Here is a 23,280-nt window from a genome sequence, read left to right on the forward strand (position 1 = left end):
TGTCCCCTGTTGCCCCCCCCCCATTTAAAGAAGATTTGCACAATTAGTATGTGACCCACTAAACAGAATGGGGCCCCCTCCCCATATCTATGTACTGTAGTACCTCAAATGGATAAGACCACTGTTAAATGTTTTTGGCTTCCTCCAACATCCCTCAGAAATTTTACTCAAGCAAGAACTTCTACATTCTCATCAGATTTTGCTTTAGGCAAGATTCAGGGATATCCAAGGGACATGCAAGATATCTCATCCACCTTATAAACCTAATCAGTCTTATCAAGATCCTTTTGCGTTTTTCTGAAAATTGCATTTGTTTTGCCTCGGCGAGCACAGATTTGCCTCAAATTTCACTCCAGGCAATATTTTTATAGCAACAATAATGGAGGAGATATATGGGGTCCCCTTCCTCCTATAAACGGCTTCCTCTTTAACCGCAGCTAAGGCTAAATGTATCCCACATGCTCTAGCTGTCCCTATTTACCAGCAGCAATCTGTATTTTATGAAGCTAGTTCCTTGTAAAACATTCTCCCTCATTTGCCTTTTGAAATGATGGCTGTGGTCTTTTAAAACATTGCCAGTGGTACACATAGGCTATGGGAGTTCTGAATGGGAGAGTTATGCCTTGACTCTACGCAGCATGAATGGACACGAAACGCCAGTTCGCAGTTTCCCTTCCATCCCTGCCTCCCCAATATATTGTTACAAAGGTTGAATGCCACCTCCAATCTCTGCTGAGCTGCAGCAAGATTCATGCAGGTTCCAGGTGCCCACATCTTATTCTGTGTTCCTTTGATAATTAAGGAGCGTTAAGAGGCTGCCGTAGCTTTAAGAAATATGATTCATTCACATATTTACACCTGAATTTCGATGGAGGGAGCCCATATCTTACAACATGGTCGTCTCAAGCAGGTCTTGTTCCCTAGAGCAGTGCAGCACCAGAGTCCAAGACACCTTTCCCAGCTTACCTTCAGCCAGCCTACCAAGATAGAAAAGACAACAGAAACAGAACTTCTTCCCAGCACACCTCTGCTCCAAGCAGCTCCTCCCCATCCATCTGCTATCCCAAGTCTAGGTTTTTCCTGTGAACACAGCCTGCCACCTCCCCATCACCTTGGCAACCCCTGTCTGCCCAGGCCCAAGGACTATGACATGGGTAGGCAAACTAAGGCCCGCTGGCCAGATCAGGCCCAATTGCCTTCTGGACCCACGGATGATCCAGGAATCGCCGTGTGGATCGCCAGCTCACGCATTCTTTCCCTCTCCCTCACATGGTGGCGGCACCGGCACCTCCTCCCTCCCTCCTCCTGGCTTCTCCCTGCCCTGCCTAGAGGAGGAAAGGGGCTGGATTTTGTTGGTGCCAGCAGCAGTACTCGAGCGGCTGCCATTTTAGCAGCCCCTCTCCAGAGCCCTTTCGTGCACTGCTCATTTCCCCCCCTGCTGCCAGCCCCTCGCAAGACACATGTAAGCAGCCACTGGGGCTCGTGGTGTTCTTGCATCATCCCCCCCCCCAAAAAAAAATATAGTCCAGCCCCCCACAAGGTCTGAGGGACAGTGGACCAATCCCCTGCTGAAAATGTTTACTGACCCCTGGACTATGGGCTATCAACGCCTTTTGTCATGTTAGCACCCAGGCAAGGCCCTGGCTTGGAAAGAAAGTTGAGCCTGTAGTTTTCCACTGGCCTGGAATTTTACCTTCAATACTCCAAATATGAGCTAGCTCTTGGCATTCATTAATTTCTACTCTTCCCTACTAGACTGGTATCCCAAATCTGTAACAATATGTATGCATCTTAGGTGTTTCTTTACTGCTCACCCATATTTTCTGGGGATGTCTATAATTTAAAATCTAATAAAGTACCAATACAATCAACATTTCTAAAATGTCTATCCAGATAACACCTGTAGCCAAATATATTTGAGTTGCACGCTGCCTTCTAATACAGCCTTCTCCGACCTGATACCCACCAGATGTTTCAGACTACAACTCCCATCAGCCCCCGTGGGCATGGCTGGGCTAGAAGGGAGTGATATGAGTTGGTAGTTGGGTCATAGAGTTGAAAATAATTCCAATAAATTTCTCATTTGGCAACCAATGTGCCACTTTGGTTTTAGATAGTACATGAGTAGTTGAGCTCAGCCACCATAGCCACTAGAGGGCCATGAAAATTTGTGTCCTAGGCTTTTTAGACTTGTCCACCCATGTACTATCTGAAAGCAAAGGGGTGCACTGGTTGCCAGGTGTGAACTTTTTTCAGCTCTCCTACCCCATTGTGAAGTCCATACTATCTGTGGGGCACCACACTGAGTGAGGCTGGTCCAATAAAGTATAACCATATCCATTGTGGGACTAAGCATTTATTAACTGCTTGTATATATACACACACATACACATATATATATATATTTCCTCCAGAGACCAGTTTTAGGAAAAGTATTGTGCAGCTATCATGGAAGAGGGATATGCAAAACCAAGTAATAGAAATACAGTGCCCTTCATCATGGAAAAGCAAAATTAGATAACATTTTTAATGGCAGGGGAAAGAATCCTAAATGTTTTTGAGCTGGCCATTTTATATATTTTATGAATAGATGTGATAAATTTGTATTATTTTCTCAAATTCCAGACTGTGAACAGGTCTTGCTTTAAGGCAGACCCATTGGAATAGCCCAACAACACTATAGAGAGAACATTACTAATGTAAAGCTAATTCTGCCTATCCTCCTCTGCCACAACTGCTTTGGAAACTTCAGTTGCTCATTGCCATCACTTCTCATGGGTTTGGGCTTGGGCACAAGCATGAGCATCTGAGGTACATTTGCAAGAGAGCGGTTAAAGAGCATTGCCTTTCTCTCAGCTTGGGAGAAAGAGCTGAGGTCTATAATGAGTATGCTAACTTGGGCTATATAGAAAGACTATGGGGTGATATCCAGCTAAGCAGTTCCTCTAGCACATGCAATGGGACTTCCCCTCTCCTTCCCCTGAGCACCCCCTAAATCTGTTGTGGAGTTTCACCCAACACACACACACACCCAACCAACCAGAGCAGATTTAGGAGGTCTGCATGGTCTGTGGGAAGAGGAGAGGGACAGAGAGTTCCATTGCACAGCCAAAAGTATTTGTGCTACTGGAACTGTTTAGTTAGATACTAAACAGTATCCCAGTTTCTTATCACTAGTCTATACATGGCTTTTATTCTGATTTGCCGAACCTTGGCAATTCTATGCAAAGATCCTAAGTTGCGTATTAAGAGAGGAACATATGGCTCCTCGTTAAAAATGTATCCAAGAACAACTCTCACACACTCCTTTTTTTTTGTTTTTAATTTTTGTCAGCATGAGAGATCCCCTCATGTGACCTCCAGTCTGCTGGTTGACACTTACAAGCAAGTGAATCAACTTGCTATTAGCAGTTATACCTTGGTGATATTTACAGCACTTTAATGTCAGTTACATAGATGTAAATAGAAGCTGCAAGAAGCTGAAGAACCCATGATTTGTTCCCACACAAAAACTAAGGCCTCTTCCTTGGGTGTTCCGGAATGCTTACGTAACTGCAAACAAAAGAAAAAAGAAAAGAAGTTCTTACAGACAGAAAGGTATTTTAAAACGTGTTCTGCCAAAATAATGAGAGTAGCAAAGATGTGTGGTCAAGAAAGCAAACAGACCCATCCGAGGAGGAAGAGCTGATCCCCAGGATATTAGGCAGCAATTTGGAGGTACTGGGAATTAAAACTGCATATTTTGTGTGCCATGAATAAGACTTTCATGTACAGGTTTTCTCGGTTGGAGTAGGAAGATAGAGATCAGCTAGTTGTGGATACAAACAGTGCCAAGATTTCCAGATACACAGCAAGCCACTGTTGAATTTCACCATCTCTGCTCTGACAAGGTGGCTGTTACAGTGACAGACCATGAAAAGGAAGGTTTGCATCATACATTTAATGCACATGACTTCCCCCAAGAATCCTGGGAACTGTAGTTGGTTAATGGCTCTGGAAACCGTAGCTTTATGGAAGGGAAACCATAGTTCCCAGACATGCTTTAAATGTGTGTTGGGTGTGCTTTAAATGTATGCTGTGGATTTGCCCCAGAGGTGTGCAAAATGTGTGTCAACATCAGATTTTAGTAGCTGGAACATGGCTCCCTCCCCTCTCTCAAACTCTCTCTTTAGAACAGGGGTGAGTAACAGGTGGCCCTCCAGGGGTGAGTAATAGGTGGCCCTCCAGACAATGTTGGACTATAGCTCCCATCATCCTTGGTCATTACCTATGATGGCTGGGGTTTATGGAAGTTGGAGGCTTTGTGAGTTTTAGGAGCAAGAAAAAAGTCTAGGCAATTGCTTGACTGTCCATCATTTTATTTAGATGAAATAATACTGTGGGTTAGCATTTTGGTTACTCTGGACCAAGGGGTAGCCAATATGGCGCCATCCGGATATTGTTGGAATACAACTGCCATGATCCCTGACCAATAGGTTTTCTGGCTGGGACTAATCAGAGTTGTAGTTCAGCAACTTCTGGAGGACCCAATGTTGGGCTGGGCAGAGAAAGAGCAAGAATGCATGTATCTTTAATGTTTAATAGCAAACCTAGCTTAGACTAGAATGAAAACAAAGACTTCATGGTATCATTGGACCCTCTCCAAATGTCTTCAGTAGATCCTTTGTTCACCTCAAAGTCTTGGCCTCTATCCCCACTTTACCACCCGCTGGAGTTGGCCATTAGCCAAACCTATATTTGCAACCCCCACTGCTGGACACAAGCATAGTTTAATAAGAGCAATTGAATTATCCTCAAATCATGTGGTTCCGCTGTTTGTTGGTTACCATCTTGTAGTACCCCAGAGGAAGGAAAGAGATTGCTATCAAAGTGAGTTGGATTTCTTTTTAGCCTCAAGCCATTATCTAATTGTGAAATATAATCATCATTATTTTGAGCTCTTTTTTATAAACAGCTGGAAATGGGTCTTTATGTTCTCTCTTTCATATCTTTGTATTTTCTCAGTTTCTCATCAGCATGAAAGAAGTCAGCCTAGCTTTTCATCTTTTCCTACAGAGGAGTGCTTTGGGGGATGGGAGTCTGGCCATGTACAAAGGCTTCTGAAGGCTTTGGAGACTTGGGTGTCCATTTAGCTTTAGTCTTAGTGTAATGCCAGCATTTGGAGTTTAGGTAGACACAAAAGATGGGGGTGAATTTGGGGATTAAGATAGAATTGAGATAAATATCTGGTCTAAGCAAATGCGAGGTTCTGGAGTTTGTTTGGAGTTTTGGATACATGGCTAGCTTTGCCCAAGGGGATTTATTGTTTGGACAGGTATTTGACATGCCTGAAGGGATGGGTTTTTTCATAATTTGGCTGGGTGTGTGACCATACTTTCTAGATATATATCTGACCTGGCTTGAAAAATAGAAACATGTTGTGACCTAGGTGGAAGCATAATTGATGGATGGCCTCAGTTAGAATAGAGTCTGGTAACTGTGGGTTTTAGTTAGCCAAATCAGTCATCATTTCTGTTTCAGTGTATCTGAAGTGTGCATGCACACGAAAGCTTATACCCAGAACAAACTTAGTTGGTCTCTAAGGTGCTACTGGACAATTTTATTTTATTTATTTATTTTTATTTCCAAATCAGTCAGTCTTTTTAGCAGACAAAGCTCAATAATAGGGCTCTCTAATCCAAGTCCAGTTGAACTTTGGCCCAGTTCTGATGCAAACTTTTCCCACAGAAGCCAGCTTGTTGCAGTCCAATGTTTTCCATTTCTTTGACATCTCTGAATGAGACAAATGACTGAATTGTGTTTTGCTAGTCACTGCAAATGAATCAAGATGAGCTCCAAAGTCTTTTTTATATATTGTTTTTATTTTATACTTAATCCAGTCCATGGGATGGGGTGGGATAAAAATTCAAAGAAATATATAATGCGTATAAGAGACTTAAAATATTGTTAAACCAAAGTTGTTGGTTTTTTTATGGGAATAATCAATTAGATAATGAAGACAACTAACAGATGGGTGGTTTAGATGTGCTCTGCAATGGAGTCTTGCTTTCAAGAAAAGCCAATGGATATTTACATTTTTCTGATTTCTGTCCACTTACACTTCAGAGGCAGAATCCAGAATTCTCTCTTTTGGCATGTACATCCTTCAAACATTCATAAGCCCATCACTGCATATATACTCCTCAGCTGAGCTAAGCGTGCATTGGCTTTCTTGATCCATTCATTATGCATCATTCTCTCTAGTACACAAGTCATTTTTGTAGCTGTAGAATGAATTTCCTCACAATGACATGCACAGAATTTACTAGAGTAGTTCAGCTGCATCTCACTAGATTGATAAAGATATAGAGAGCCCCATATTCAGAAGGCAATGCTTTTCAGTATGCAGCACAAAATGCCATTGCTGTCCTCTTATTATCTCTCAGAGTATGAATCTCTTGCTATGTCCTATGGAATCTAAGGTCAAACAGACACTGATTCCGAGAACTCTGAACTTCTCACAAAAATTAAACATGGGATTTTTAGCCAATAATCCCTGCCTCAAAAATCACAGGATGTAATGCTTCCCATTATTTATATCCTCCCGTTTACGGTGGTTGTTGTATGAAATCATAACCTATTCAGGTCAAAGGGAATTTTCCCCTAAACTGAATATATTCATCTGCGTCCTCCTGATGGCCTTTTTGTTTTAACTGAATGAGAAATTAAATGCTGTTGAGGCTGAACGAAGGAGGTCGTATTGGAGCACGAAACAAACAGTGATCCAAAACACCAAGCCTGTGCTGGCTACCTCAGAGATTAGTTGTCTGGGAGAACAAGACTGAAGGAAGAAGCCATGATAACTAATTGCAACAAAAGCCTTTAAGAAGCTGCTGCTTCTGGCTTTCCCTGCCAATCTCTACAAGCCTGAGCAGGCCCCCCACCCCCAAGTCTCAAGGTGTAGAATTTGTTTTTATTTTGAAAATATGTGTGTGACTTAGCAGAGCCTCATTTATTGTAGCTAATGTAACTGCAGTGTACCTAATATAAGTGCAGTGAAGAATGTGCAGAAACACCACTAACATGCACAGTCACATTAAAATGTTGAGTATAGCTGCATAGAACTGTAGAGTTAGAAGGGACCACAACGGTCATCTAGTCCAATCCCCTACCTGTGAACACACAGACAGCATGAACAGATGAGTTTGCACATTTCCCAGGCAATATACATTGCTTACTAGGAATGCTGGAGAATGTGCACAAGTGGGTAATGTCGACCGAATACTGCATAAACTGGCCAAGTAGTGTCTTCATTCAGTACACATGCATTATGCATGTTACATATGAAAGTTACATAGAAGCACTGTCCGTTTATAGGGCAATACACAAACCATTTCACATTCTCTAGCATCCATTGGTAATTAGCTGTATTAACTAGGGGAAGGTGCAAGAACTCCTTTTGGTACTGTTAACTTGTGCACATCCATGTGAATGTATGCAAAGTTGTTTGTACACATTTTGCCTGTCAGATCACATAGACTGAGCATGCTGGGGCTGCAGGACTGTTTGCTGTTTTTGCAACAATTTGACTACCGCTGTGTAGTCAAAAGCATGACAGTTGCCTTACATGCACCCTCATATCACACAAGTGTGGAAGCATGCATCTTATCCATAGCCCCTTTTGGTACAAATAGTCCTAATTCATCATGTGTTTGCACCTCCAGAATACTGCATAGAGGAAGGAGCATTTGAGCACCTTGAGCTGCTTAACACCATTAGAGACTATTACTCCTGGAACTGTTATGTAGGACTTAATGCAATGGTCTTTCCAAGCCCTGCTCCCTTTTAAATGGGAGTCCTGGGAACGGGAACTGGGATCTTTTGCATGCAGCTTGTGTGCTATGCCACTAAATTATGGGCTCGTGAGAGTAGGTGGGTTCTGTTGGGAATTTATCCCGACCATGGTGCTTTCATAATATTTTAACAGGAGCTCTTGCAAACCTCTATAAGGTCTGTTTCTTTTTGAATTTGCTCTTCCAACTCTTAGAAAACAAAGCTGTGGATGTGGTGAGTTTTCTTACTCATTTTGAACATAGAAATCTGTTATTTGAAAACTCAGTGGAATGAAAGGAAAAGCAGTACTGGTAGAACAAAACTGCAATGGCAGATCTATGCTCGGATCCTGCCTTCATACATGCATACATTTTTTTAAAAAAAAAGACACAGCCAATCTGAACAATTTCCACATAAAAGAACAAGTTCTAAAAGAAAGATACAAAAAAGAGCAACCCCCCCCCAACAAAACCCCGTAAGTCCAGGACTCACAGCCAAAATGGTTGTGCTTCCCATATACACCTGGTTAGCCTCTGTGAGAACAGGATGCTGGACTAGGTGGCCGTTGGCCTGATCCAGTAGGCTCTTCTTATGTTCAAGGTTTTTTAAAGTGTGTGTGTGTGTGTGTGTGTAGGGGGGGGGTGCCACCTGGGCTTCATATCAGGCAGCAAAATATCCGATGACTCTTCATTTATAACACCTCGTAGAACCTCTCCAATTTCCAGATTTTTCATTCTTTACCTATTTTAATCAGTATTTTATTTTTTTATGTCAGGAACTGAGCAGTGTTTTTGTTTATATTTAAAGCCATTCTGTAAATGATGTGTGCGAAGAAAACAAGCCTTTTATCAGGGAATCTAGCACCACTAATAGAGAACAATTAAACTTTCTGCTTAGCGGAGCCTCATTTATAAACCTGTTTACAGGGATTTCCCGCCACCCTCGCACACCCATTTTAATTAAAAGGGAAAAGGTGTTTGTTAATATTTCCAGCTGGAATGAGGTATTATAGCAGCCATTCTTGAGAGCATCATTTACTTAAGCCACAGGTGAAATGCAAACTGCATGTACCAGGTTACCAATTCTATCTGCCATTATCCTGAATTCCTTAAAGATGCCATAAGTTGGCTTTGCCCTGAGGATATATGTGTGGGTTGCTACTTGCCTCAGGTCAAATTTCCCTTAAATGGAAGTCAGGTTTGGCAGCTGTTCATTTGCACTTGCTATTTAAAAAAAAAAAAAAATGCTTGCCCCTTCCGCCTTGCCCTAATTACTAGTCACTCCTTGGAACAGGTGACAAATGCCCACAGAAGAATCTTTCCAACCACCGGATGTAAAATCATTAGGAAAATAATCAACCAGAGTTGCTAAATACCTGGGCACCTCTCCAACATGTATCTGAAGGCGATTTTAAACCATTTCTGACATCTACTGGAAAGAAATAACAATGCTTTCATGCTGATAAAACGAGCTTTTTCATTTTGAACGCATCTTCAGTTCTTGGGGGATTTTTGGGTGTTCATTAAGAGGCATTGGGTTCATTAAAGGACTTTGGTCCATATTCTAGTCCAGTCCATTTCAATTTGCATACTTATAGCACAGTAGAATACATTGTTCTTTTATTTTATTTTATTTTATTTTTTGCCCAAATAGCCCGGGGCCAATGTCTAAAATTAAAATAACCAGAACTTTTCCAACCATTTATTGGTGCAAAAGGTTTCCCTTGAGGTGGTCATGGTATGATGGTTAAGATCTCAAGTTTCCGGATCAAGTTAGTTGCATATAGGAGCATTTTTGCAAGTCCCATTTCATTCTGAAAGGAGTGGGGAAACAGAATTCTATTGACTTGCTCACCATATTCCCCCCTTCCTCTCACAGTAATGCAGTGAGGTTGTCCCTTAGAGCTTCCTGCTCTGTTCTCATAGCTCATTGCCTCTTCCATCCACCAGTGTTGACAAACAATGGAGTTTCATTTAGCATGAACTGAGTGGAGATTTATCAAAGGAGACTTCTTTTTTCTTCTTTTTTTTTTGCCCCCTGCCCACCAAAAGTTAAAGAATCTTGCAGCTTTCCCAAAAGAAAGTATTTCAAGAAATGCCCTCCCTGCTTTTTGTCACCTACAAATAGGATGGAGAATTTTTGGAAGCTGCTTTCACTCAGCCTCTTTCAGTTTGGTGCCACTTAGAACTGTCAAGCCTTCCCCCCCCCCCCCCACACACAGAGTCCCAGGTGCTTTGAGGCCCATGCAGAGTTTGTCTGAGGCCTAGGACAGCTGGGAGACACAGGGATTGGTGTAAGTCCAGCAGGCCTCTGGCTAGTTTAGCCCTCCAAGGCCTGGGGCAAGTATACCTGGTTTCCCCCCCCCCCCCCTCTGCACAGGTCTGGGTGCTATAGCTCAGAGACATTCAGATAATTCCCTGTTGGTAATCCCTCGTTGCTATACACTCACATCACAGAACTTCCAATTTCGAAGCTTTCTGGAAATGCAGGAATTACAATTTAAGCCAGTTAAGTTTGTTCTTCGTAGGATTGGGATATAATATACAATTGTTAATTATAAGGAGCTATGTTGATTTGAGCACAGGGCTTAAGAGAACCAGATCTGAAAGTTTTGATGTAGTTACTTTTTGTTTTATTAGTACACACCAAACAGCAATATCCAACTGTCACAGCATTTATGTATGAAAGCAATTTGAAACAGTGCTAGGAGGCTTAAAAAAACAACAACAACAAACCAACAGAAGTTAAACCAGCAACAACAAGAGCAGAATGTTTTGTTATGTAGATGTTTCTTGCCAAGAGCTGGTCTTCAGTTTGGAGAACAACATCCTGAAATGAAATCTCCACTTGTGATAACACCTTGCCTTTTCTTTTGTTAGGTGCAAGTGTAATCTCCATGCCACCGGCTGCAGAGAAGAAAACAAAAAATTGTTATGTGAATGTGAGCACAACACAACAGGCCCAGACTGTGGGAAATGCAAGAAGAACTATCAGGGGCGGCCTTGGAGTGCAGGCTCATATCTTCCCATTCCTAAGGGCACGGCAAATATCTGTGAGTACTTGTGCACAGCGGAACTGCCACGGTAGTGATGATACGTTTTGGCCTCTGGCCTTGTGGGTAAAAAAAATGATCCTAAGAGAGCACATCAGCCAAACTCAAAACATCCTAAAACATTATAGCTTAAAGGAGTAATAGAACTTTAACCAGTCATGTGCGTGTTTATTTGGGAGCAAATGAATATGCCTATTACCACTGTGTTTGGTGGGTTTATTCCCAAGTAAGTGTGCAAAGGATTAGAAGCTAAACTTTAAAAAACCCAGCCCTGCCTGATGTCTTTTTTAAAATAACCTCAAAATTGTGATATCCACTCATGTAGCATTTTAATAAATGTAAGCACCAAATTTCCTTCTCCGCATACTTCATACGTGCTATCGCATTCAGTAGAATGCCAACATCTCATTCTTTGGGCATTTTTAATGTGGTTTGGTCATTTGAAAATTCTATTGCTCATTTCCTGTTCACTGTGTGAAATTTATAGGAAGGGAAGAACACATGATAAGCCTATAATGTGAGAATCACTGTGTAAACAAGTGGTTTCTAATTAGGGGTCCACGGCCCCATCGCTTGCCTCTCCCCAACAATTTTTTTGTCATTTTTGCCCGGTAATATCACAGATTTTATGGTCTTGTGAGATTTTTCAATAAGTTAGCCAAAATCGGTTTTGAAATCACCCCGCAATAATGATTTTGACCCGGCAATACACAGCAATGTATTGCTCCTCGTGGGAGGGAGGGCAGGGCAGCCGATTACGAGGCCCTGCCTTCCCCTCAGGCTGACGGAGAACAGAGCAGCTGATCGCCCTCACTTCAAGGCACCAGGTACTACCTTCCCCTGGCACTGAGGCGGAGCATTTTCCCTCAGTCTGCAGGAAAGCAGTAGCAGCCACAGTAGATGCACATCTTCGCTGGCGCTGCTGAAGGCGGCCTAATGCACCCCCATCCCTTCCCACTCAAACCATACAGTGAAGGTGACTTTGCTTCCTCTCCTTCCTTCACCCACCAGATCTCTGCGACTGCTCCTTCCCTCACGCCTGATCTCCCATTTCAGATGTCGTGATATATCGGAATATCAAGCTGTTTAGCTGTTGATCTATCACAATGTTGGAAACCAGATATTGCTCAGCCCTAGTCTGTTTTTTTAGTATACCTAAAATCCTTTGCTTATTTGGGGGTACCCCACATTTTGTTCAGAAAATTGCTTTGCAGAGGTAACAACCATGGGGTTATCAAAATTTTCAAAAGTAGGGGGTCCGTGGCTTGGCTTTTTAAAAATAAGGGGACCTCAGTAATAAGCTGATTTGGAACCACTGGTGTGAACTATTACATTTATATCCCACCCTTCCTCAAACATGATCAAGGCAATGTTCATTGTTTCCCCCACTCATATTATCCTTTGAACAATCCTGTGAGGTAGGTTGGCTGAAATAGTGGCCCAGGGTCCAGTGAGCTTTATGGCTGAGCTGGTTTTTGAACCTGGGTGTCTTTAGTTGGAGTCCAACACCCCAACCTCATTGGTAGTCAATGTGGTGCCCTCTACAACTCCCATTGTTCCTGACCGTTGGCCTTTCTTGCTGGGACTGATGGGAGTTGAGCCAAACATCTGGGGTCATATTCAGACTAAACCCATTGAAATGAATGGACCTAAGTTGGGTGTTCATTTAAATGGGCCTACTCTGAGCAAAAGGGACGCAGGTGACACTGTGGTCTAAACCACTGAGCCTAGGGCTTGCCGATCGGAAGGTCGGCAGTTCGAATCCCTGCGACAGGGTGAGCTCCCATTGCTCAGTCCCAGTTCCTGCCAACCTTGCAGTTCGAAAGCACGTCAAAGTGCAAGTAGATAAATAGGTACCGCTCCGGCGGGAAGGTAAACAGCATTTCCGTGCGGTGCTCTGGTTTCGCCAGAAGCGGCTTAGTCATGCTGGCCACATGACCCGGAAAAACTGTCTGTGAACAAACGTCGGCTCCCTCGGCCAGTAAAGGAAGATGAGTGCTGCAACCCCAGAGTCATTTGCGACTGGACCTAACTGTCAGGGTTATTTACCTTTACCTTTACTCTGAGCAAATGTTAGTTTGCTAACTGCTCCCTAACTATTACTTTCACTGGCCTACACTAGCTTGTGCAAGTTCATACTTCCATGCAACAGAGGCGTAAAGGTAAAGGGACCCCTGACCGTTAGGTCCAGTCCTGGCCAACTTTGGGGTTGCGGCGCTCATCTCTCTTTACTGGCTGAGGGAGCCGGCATACAGCTCATGTGGCCAGCATGACTAAGCCACTTCTGGCGAACCAGAGTAGTGCACGGAAACACCGTTTACCTTCCCACCGGAGTGGTACCTATTTATCTACTTGCACTTTGATGTGCTTTCGAACTGCTAGGTTGGCAGGAGCAGGGACTGAGCAACGGGAGCTCACCCCATCGCGGAGATTTGAACCGCTGACCTTCTGATCAGCAAGCCCTAGGCTCTGTGGTTTAGACCACAGCGCCACCCGCGTCCCTAACAGAGACATACAAACCTCCAAATAAAAATGCAGAAACAGTTTCATCTGTGACATAGATAATATGACATCAAGAATCCTATTCAGCCAAGTATAACAGGGCATATCTTACAGCTGCTGCCTAACCATGATAAACAATCGGCTGTGAGCTATTCCTTGTCACAAATAGGTCATCACAGAAGACCAGTGGTTTTGCTTGAGTTTGTTTCTATGGTATTACTAGGCGCTGCATCTCTGCACGCTTTGCTCGCCAACCCCACAATTAATCTCCTAGAGCTTCCCCTTCCTACCCCATGTAACGAACAAGCTCACTTTTCACTTTCCCTACTCCATTTCTGATGCCACTTTTCTGCCCTGCATTGCACCCATTTTCACCCTCGCCCCCCTGTCCTCAGCCTTCCTTTTGTGCAGTACCCCCTGCTTGCACACAACCACCATGGTAGCCTCCTGAATATTCCTCCTCTCTCACATTGCAACCATTAGGCACCCTTTTCACCTCCCCCCCCCATTATGAAGCAACCATCCTCTCTATTCTGCAGACACATTCATGCCCCTGCTTTCATCTGCACCCCCATCCCCCCCTGCTCCCTCTTTTCTGCAAGCCTCCCTTTGCACCCTCATTTTCACCTTCACATACACACAACTCATTCTGCTTGCTTTTCTCAGTTCTCCCTTTTACAAAGACTAGCCCCACTGCCATGCACATCCTTACACTTTACTGTGTAATTGGATTGCGCCCGGCATTGGATGCTGGGTTAGACTCAAGTGTGGTGTATGGTCTCAAGAGCTCCTCTTTTTTTATTTACATTCATGGATCGTTGGTATACAGTATATGCCTTATTTTGTTCCCCAAACAGCCATGTAAAACCCACATCCAATGATCGTTACTTGGATCCAGTTATGTTAAGCTTGTAAACTGTGCTTTTCATCTACTGTGAGGTCTTCACACAGGAACCTCTTTTTGCATGTGTGGATGGCACCCAGTATTATGGTCTGCTTGCTGGACCAGGATAAATGCTTAACCAAAAATACTAATATTCAGTTATTTGAAAATGATGAGCATGATACAGCCAAAGTTAAGTACTCTGAAGTCCTAACAGTTTAAATGGGAGAGATTAAAGCTAGTGCTTAATTCTCTCTTTTAAATCAATGGGACTTATAAGTGCTTAGCTTTTGGCTGGATCATTTCATGCACATTCATCCCTCTGACTAATAGTATTGAGAGCAGCACAATACAGACTTCAGATTGGGGACAGGAAGAGGTACAAAAAGAAGAAAGGAACATAAAAAAGCAAGAAATCCATGAAACTGTTCTGCCATGCAGGCAAGCGAGTTATACATTAACTCGGATCCTTGCTAATTTGACTTATGTACCTAAATCCCTCAGAGGGAGAGGGGTGGGGGAAAGGAGCAAGCAGAGAATAAGCCATCAAACCTTTTTGGAGTAGAAGTTATTAGTTGCTTTTTTATAAAAAGTCCGGCGTTTTGCCCTGTATAAAAAATTTTTAAAATCTGGCTTTGGAAATAACCATTCACTGAAAAGTTATTTTGAAGAAACAGGGTTATGTGCCGCAGCTAAATGAAAAGTTAAAGGAAAAAAACAGCAGCAATGTGCCATGTTCCAAATGTTATCTCGCACTTCAAAGCAGCAGCTGTGAGGAATCAAACCTCCAAAATGAATATCACAGGAAGCAGGACCTTATCAAGTTTAATGTGAAAGTAATAGACTAAGTAACAAACCATGAAGTGTGGGCAGGGAGGGCATGAAATTATGATAAAATTCCTACCAGGCAGGGGGGGAAGTGAACCTTCAAAAAGAAGGGAAAAACATTTTGTAAGAGCATTAACTTTTAGAAAAACAGACACTTTGGATCACAGAGTTAATACTTTAAAGCTATGTTCACGATACATTTTGAAATTCACAGGATTCCCCCCTCCCTCCTCGCACAGAGAATTCACAGCCTAGAAAAGGCTTCCGAATCACTCAGCTTGAGTGATGCTGCATGGAAAAACACAGTTCCTCAGCATCCAACTCTGCTCTGCCTCTCAGTTGCTCCTTGTAGACAGGAGCATCCTACATCCTTTATGCACCTGTCCAGGTGTCTCCCTAGTGATTGAGTCCCTCTTATACATAGACACTCTCAAGCTCTTGCAATGCAATATGTACTTCACAAATCTAAAACAAATACTTAGCATGCAGAGGTATCACTAAAGGGATTAGCAAACATGATCAGAGGCGGAGTTTTCCTGCATCTCTTGTACACCATCCAATTTCCACTAAAGTGGGTTTGCGGGTGAAATCTGGAGTGTTTTCAGCCAAACATGTGCTAGAAGATAAGAGCAAGTACCTTCAGACTTTTATCAGTCATGAACGTTGACTACCACACAATAAATCATAAGGTCCTGGTGTCTGACAGAGCTGTCAAGCTCAGCTAAAATCTGGTACAGTTATCCTTTGTTTTCTGCCTGTCCCTTTGCTTGAAGCACAATGTGATCTACCCTAGACAAACAAATCGGTAGGAGGAAGTGGAAGAGGAGTTGATATCCTCAGATTTCTTGAGGTCTTGGATTTTTCACAGTTGGTATATTACTGACACAAAGGGGGACAATGTGTAGTATATTTGTCTCAGAATATGTAGTATGGGCATTTATAAGGCAATGTGACTGGGGGGGGGAACCCCTACAGATTGACTGCAATCTTACGTTGCCTCACCTGCGATTTTGTATCATTTCCGGCATCTAACAAACAAACTTGTACAAATGTAACAAACCAAACTGATTTTAGACAAATAGGCTCAGAGAGGGATGGCTCTGCTCCTAATCATGACAATCATCCAACCTTGAATTTGGCTTTCATTTGTGCAAAGGTTACTCTGTCCCTTATGTCAGCCATGCTGCTAAGTATACTTCTCCACAGGTGAGAAAACAGCATTGCCCATAGGTGTAGTGATAAGAAACTTATTCTGCGTTGCAGATAATCTCACAGGAACCCAGGGTTTCAATAATAGAGTGTTATTTGCCTACGGGAAGCCTTTCATATTGTAACATTATTGCAGAAACTTTTACTTCGGCTTCTTTTGTTTGTTTCTCTGCTTTTGCAACACTGTTTGGGTTTACTTGCTGCCTTGATTGTATGGTGTAATTTATTATTTTGGCACTGGAAACTGGCAATGCAAACTGGCTATTTTAATAATATAATTAACAGTTCTTAATGCATGGTATATAATTTTGAGATATTTAGCTGCCTCGTAAAACCATTCAGCTATTTGTTTGTGTATTTTTCTTTTGAACTCATTATAAATATATTCTACCAGCTAAAGCATCAGTGTTCGTGATGCAAACCTGTTTTCTTTGGGACTTTTTTATCTGACAACTCTCATCACACAAAAAGCTGGATGCATGTAGAATATCTCCGCCTCCTTCTCCGCCTCCGCCTCCTCCTGCAAAGCTTGTTTGCATATTACAGTGCAGTGTATTGGTTGTGGGTGTTGGAATGGAACGAATCACTTTAGCCTCTCGTTTCCACAGCTCCTGGCCCCTTGTTCTTTCTTCTCCTCTTTAGTATTGCTATTTCTGGCCCCTCACACCCCCTAGTCTCTGTTTCTGCCTCCTCACACCCTGGTTCTCTCATTCCCCACACTCTAACCCAGTGGTTTCCAAACTTTTTTCCCCCTCTGGGCCACACTTGCATAATGAAAAGTTGCTCACGCCACACCAATTTTTCTTCCTTGCTAAGAACTACATTGGAAAACAAAAAGAAACAACAACTAGCGGTGCTTGATTTGTAACATAGAACGCAACAGCTTCATAATATGATCATGGGATATCCAGAAGTATAAAGCAATGCAGTTAAATAAGAACATGCATCATTCCCAAGATATAATTATAAACAACTAGGTTTGTCCTCAGTATTGCTTGATGCTTTTTCTGTCATTGTGAAAATATATCTATCCATGTTCTGCAAATTACTTACTTACTTATCAAACCTTTATTAGGCATTGTGCAAATAAAACCATAAAAGAGGAAATAACATATAAAAGCTTTGAAATATATATAAAAGGCAGCAGTTGGCTACATACATATATATATATATACATATAAAATCAGTGGTTTTCGTTGTTAACCTGCTCCTTGGAGGACTGCTACCAAAAACTCGGCTACCCCCGCCGTTACCCTTTGGTCGACGTCGGATAGGCAGAATCCCACACATTCACCTTGCTGGGGTTCCAGACCACCCAAAAGAGGGGACAGCACGCGTTGACGTGGGATACTGTACAATGGGCAATGAAAGAGAATATGCTCTACAGTGTCCGGGACATTCATAGAACATCTGCAGAATCTCTTGTTTCTAGGAATGTTTTGATATCTTCCCCTGACAAATGCTGAGGGAAAAACATTCAAACGGGCCAGCATAAAAGCCCTACGTTGGGCTGGGATTATTAATTTAGTGACGTAATTGGCTCTGCTATCTAAGATATTTAAATCATAGAATATGGGGGAGCAAATTTTGTTTACAGCTGCCATAATATTTTGTCTCTCGACATCCTTTAGTCTAGTTTGGATATTATGGAAAATGTATTGCTCATTAGAATTGTACAGGGGCTCCAGCTCGATGCCTAAAGATTCAATCTTTTTTTCGAGGTACTGATACCATCTTGATTTATAGGAGTCTTTGAGCAAATCAGCGAGCAGACTTGATGGAGGGCAGCGAAAATGGCAGCGTAACCAGTACTTTATTGAGGTGGACCATGCCCAATATTCCATTGTGTGTATGCCTATTTCTGCACACATTGTTTCATATTTGATCACAGCTGGGAGTCCAAGAATACGTCTCAGAAAGCTGGAGTGAATCTTTTTTAAATCACTGTTATATGCTTGGACCCATAGCGGGATTCCATAGAATATCTGAGATTGCACTTTTGTTTGAAATATCTGATTGGCCGCAGGAATAAATTGATTACCTTTCTGATAATAAAAACGGGCAACTGCTGATGAGGTACACTTTGCCTGTTTTATGGCATTTGTGCGATGATTTGCCCACCCTAAATTGCTCTGGAATAAGATTCCCAGGTACCTATAGATTTTCACTTGTTGGATTTCTTGCCCTCTTATTTTCCATTTCTCTAATTTCCAACCATTCGAGAAGACCAAAATTTTTGTCTTCTCATAATTTATAGAGAGTTTGTTACATTCGCAGTAAGGGATCAGAGAAGATATAAGACGTTTCAGACCCAAGCTCGTTAATGATAGTAGGACAGCATCGTCTGCGTATAATAAGAGAGGAACTGGTTTCTGATTAAGTTTAGGGGCATGTGATTCTATTTTTTGGAGGTGATCTGGCAAGTCTGATAAAAATAAATTAAATAGAAAGGGAGCGAGAATACACCCTTGTTTTACCCCTTTCGAGTTTGGGATGTCTGATGAAAGGTGACCTTTGGTGTTAAGTTTGACTTGACAGGTATTGGAAGAGTATAGATTTTGTATTAGAATCAATAAGCGCTGATCAATTTTTAATTCTGCGAGTTTCCTCCACAGCTTTGGGCGGTCAATTGAGTCGAATGCACCACGAAAGTCTACAAAAGCAGCATATATCTTAGATTGCCTTTGGGATCTATATTTTTCAACCAAATGCATAAGTATAAGGCAGTGGTCTAATGTAGAGCAACCTTTGGAGAAACCTATTTGTTCTTTCCCTGGTAAATTTAGATTTTTCATCCAGGTAAGAAGTTTAGATAAAAGGTGCTTAGCGTAGATTTTCCCTATCACTGATAATAGGCTTATCGGTCTGTAATTCCTTGGTTCTTTTGGGTCGCCATTTTTAAAGATTGGGATAATTATTGATCTTAACCATATCTCAGGTATGATCCCATATTTATCTATGAGAGTAAACAATTGAGCTAAGGGTTCTGCCCACCAATCTATATAGGTCTTGAATAATTCTATTGGTAGACCGTCTGGCCCAGGAGATTTCCCCGATTTGAAATTTTTAACTATCTCTCTAATTTCCTCTTCTTCTACCCTTGGCCACTCCTGGAGTTTATTGATTTTATTTTTAGTGGTCTCATTTCCTTTGAGTTCACTGTGTAGATTGTTAAATACAGATGTGAAGTATTGGGACCATTTGGATTCTGCAATTGGTGGTAGAGTTAGTTGGTTTTCGGCTTTCAATCCTCCGTACACCAGGTTCCAGAACGCTTTGTTGTTTTTACTCTGAATTGAGTCGAGTAATTGTAGCCATTTTTGGGTTGCATATTTCTGTTTCTTTTCGGCCAGAATGTAATGGTATTGTCTTTTTTCATCAAGATAAGAGGGCTCTAGTTTAGCGCGATTATTTTTAAATGTTTGGCGCAGCTTTCTTTTTAGCTGGAAACATTCATCATCAAACCAAGGGCTAGCGCTATGTTTAAGTACCCAAACTTTAGGTGGAGTACTAAGCTCTACGAACATTTGGAAGATTTCATTATAAATTTTCGGAATATCACTGTAGGGATTAGTGGTCTTTAAATTGGATAATACTTGTTTTCTCAGGTTGGCTGTAAGTTTTTGCCCCACTGCTGCACTCATTTCCTGGGACCATTTTAATTGGGTCATTTGTTTGTATTGAGAAGGTTCTATGATATTGTACTTGGTTATTTTGGTTTCGTCCTTTAAGTTAATAGACAACAATAATGGCTGATGGTCGCTTTCAGTACGCGTTCCAATTTTGAGGTCCATGATTGAATTTATAATATTATAAGGGACAAGAATATAGTCGATGACACTGCATCCTCGGGGGGAGAAGTATGTAAACTCCCCGCTTCTATCGCCTTTTGTTGAACCGTTCACAATCTGCAAATTAAAGTTGTTACATAATTCAAGTAGGCGTAAGCCTTCGTTGTTTACAACCCTATCTCTGGATAATCGTCCTATTTTCAGGGCATGTGCGATATCATTATCAGTATTCCAATTTAGTTTGCTACATAGTTGTTCATTGTTGGTTCCCACTCTGGCATTAAAATCACCTGCTATTATCAGTGAGGCATTTGGGTATTTATCGGTCAAATTTTCTATATAAAAGGTTAGTTGTGACCAATTTTCACTGCTGCTGTTGTTTTTGGTTGGGGGGATATAGACATTTACAAGTAGCAAAGTATCGTCTTTTTGGGTTAAAAGTAGAGCTTGTGCAAGTGGTAAGCATTTTTCTAGCTGCTTGATTTCAAACCCTAAGTTGTCTTTGATCATGCAACAGAACCCTGCTTTCGGCCGGCCCTTCGTGTTTGTTTTCACTGCGGGTTTCGTATAGGAGGTGAATCCATTGATTTTAATATCTCTAGTTGACCATGTTTCTTGTAGAAGTATTAATTCAAAATCTTTAAGGAAGTTCATTAGGTCTGGGTCTCCGTCTTTGTTTCCCCACCCTGCAATATTCCAGGACAGCAAGCGTAGGATCCGTTTTTGAGTTGATGGCTGGTTGACAGCATTTAGTCATTCTAGTTCTGTTATTGAGTCCAGCGAGGGATTTTGTCTTGTGCAGATACAGCCATTTGTCGCTGCTTTCGGCGGGGAACATAATGGTGGGTCTTTTAGATTCTTTTTTAAAGTGCGGGAAATTAAAATTTCCTCCCTTTCTTGGTTTTCTTCCTTAACTATTCCTTGTTCCTGAGAAATTTCTGTGGTTGGTAGACTGTTGTGGACAGTAGGACTGTTTTCAGTCTCTAGTTCCATTTCTTTGGCCTCATTTGATGTTGGGCTCAGTGAATCAGGTCTGTTGGAGGTCATCTTTTGTTCGGCAATGTTAGAGTCCTTTGTAGTACTTAAATAAGGGGTACCTATTTCGTTTAGAGCTAGTATTTGATATCTCAGCCAGGAATTTGTGGTCTCATTGCTGGAGTTTTTCCTTGCCATTTCATATTCTAAAGGAGGCTGGATTTGAAGGTCTGCATCTATACATTTGAAAGTTCCATTGGTGGCTTTCTTTTTGACTATGCATTTAGGGGAGAGGGCTGGTAAGTGTAAAGTTTGATTGTGTATTGTTTCTACTGCATTTTGTTGCCCTTGTTGGTGAATTTCGGTCAATCTGGCCTGTAGTTTCGTCAATTTACTGAGTATGTTTATTTGTTCTTTGTCTGGTAGCTTGGTAAAGTTACTCAGCAGATCTACTTCTTCTGGGACTGTCCAGTCTATTGTATCAAGGGCGAGGCTGTTATTTGATGCTACAGTCGCTGCAAATTAATATACAGTGGTACCTCGGAAATTGAATGGAATCCATTCTGGAAGTCTGTTCGACTTCCAAAACGTTTGGAAACCAAGGCTGTTCGGGTTCCAAAGAACATTAGCAAACCGGAACACTCACTTCCGGGTTTGCAGCGATCGGGAGCCAAAACGTTTCACTCGCAAGGGATCCAGGGATGGATGGATGGATGGATGTAGATAGATAGGTAGATAGATAGATAGATGATAGATATAGAATGTTATACTACACCAAAATGTTTAAATGTTTCTTTGTCCTTGAATCTTCCCAGCACACTTGCCATCCTCTCCAGTTTAGTGCAGCACACCCTTTGACAACCTCTGCTCTAACCTCAATATTTCTTCAACATCACAGCCCCTAGTCTCACTCTTCCCCCTCCATCCCTTAATACCTCTCCTACTCTCCCACCACATCCCCTGTCCTTGCTCCTTCTCCTTCCCCACTACTTAAACTCTGTGTCTGGCTGGCTGGCTGGCTGGCTCAAAGGCTCAAATGTGTCTGTGCCTCTGTTTCAAGTGAACCCCTGCCAATTTTTAACCCTGGCTTTGCCTACCTGCTCTGTCCTCTGCCTCTGCCCTGTCTTCCACCTGCACCAGCCTAGTAGTCAGAAGCCACCACTGAAGACAAGCCACCCTTCATAATACAATACTGAGGAGTTTGCTGTTGCCATTACCAAATTGTGGAACAGGAAAGCCAAATAGCTGTGATACAGATAATGAAGGTTAATGAGAGGAACGTATGCTCTGTTTGCAATTTCCAGTGATTTCTCACACGTTGGACATAAATAACATTCCCAAACGCCCACAAGTTCTGGCACGTATTAAGCACTGTGGGAGCCTCCTACATAGCACCTGAACCTCATTGAGAATAAGGTCATTTTGAAAAATGCTCGATTGCATGAGATCATTAGCTGGCTGTTTTCCTAGCATGATATTGTCTGCAAGTGCAAAGAAATTAGAGGTGGGATGACTAACTGGCTTCAAATGATATTTTTATTTGATTTTTTTAAAAAAAAATCCTGTTGCTTTCTAAAGCCAGCAAGTGAAATATTTATTAATTACAAGTTGTTTGAGCATTTTGCAAGCAGTTACAAAGAATTGTTTCCTTTCTTGGAGTAACAGCCTTACCTCTGAGCATAAAAATGCTCATCTACGTATTCAGTGGCGCTATTCAAAATCCAGAATTCAAAGGTATTAATGGACAACTCCCCAACTTTAACTGAACTTGAAAGTAGTACAAAGATCATTATGAGCTATATGTTCTCTCTCACACACACACGCATGTATATACACAATGTGGTTTAACTCTAGTAGGTTCAAAGTAAAGACAAAAGGTAAATAATACAGTAAACAATTATCAACAATTATCAACAGGTGGCCAAAGAAATCCATACTGCAACAATGGCAATATTTGTTGTATTACCTACATAAACATGAAATACAATTTTTGCCTGAAAGCAAGACAAATATGTTTGTTTATTTGCTTGCTTGTTTGTTTGCTTGCTTGCAAATGGCTTATATTTAATTTAATGTAATGTAATAGCTGCATAGAAACCCAGAATCTTCAGAAACAATTATTTCTGTGTTAACTGTTCCACTTTGCCCTTACACATAGAAGATTTGGATGAACTTAACAAGTGATGGAGACACAGTTAAGCACTTTTTAAAGTTCAGCAACATGTGCT

General features: G+C 41.8%; 1 protein-coding gene across 12 annotated transcripts in view; it reads left to right on the forward strand.

The window, feature by feature from the left end:
* NTNG1 (netrin G1) overlaps nucleotides 1-23,280 on the forward strand; it is a 217,757-nt gene that overhangs the window by 129,619 nt on the left and 64,858 nt on the right. For all 12 annotated transcript variants that reach the window (XM_083511111.1, XM_083511106.1, XM_083511113.1 and 9 more), the window contains exon 4: nucleotides 10,692-10,864. In XM_083511111.1, the coding sequence (XP_083367237.1) occupies nucleotides 10,692-10,864 (173 nt within the window). The remainder of the gene's footprint in view (nucleotides 1-10,691; nucleotides 10,865-23,280) is intronic.

The sequence above is a fragment of the Podarcis liolepis genome (genome assembly GCF_965112155.1).
Source record: "Podarcis liolepis genome assembly, chromosome: 6".
NCBI classification, from domain to species: domain Eukaryota; kingdom Metazoa; phylum Chordata; class Lepidosauria; order Squamata; family Lacertidae; genus Podarcis; species Podarcis liolepis.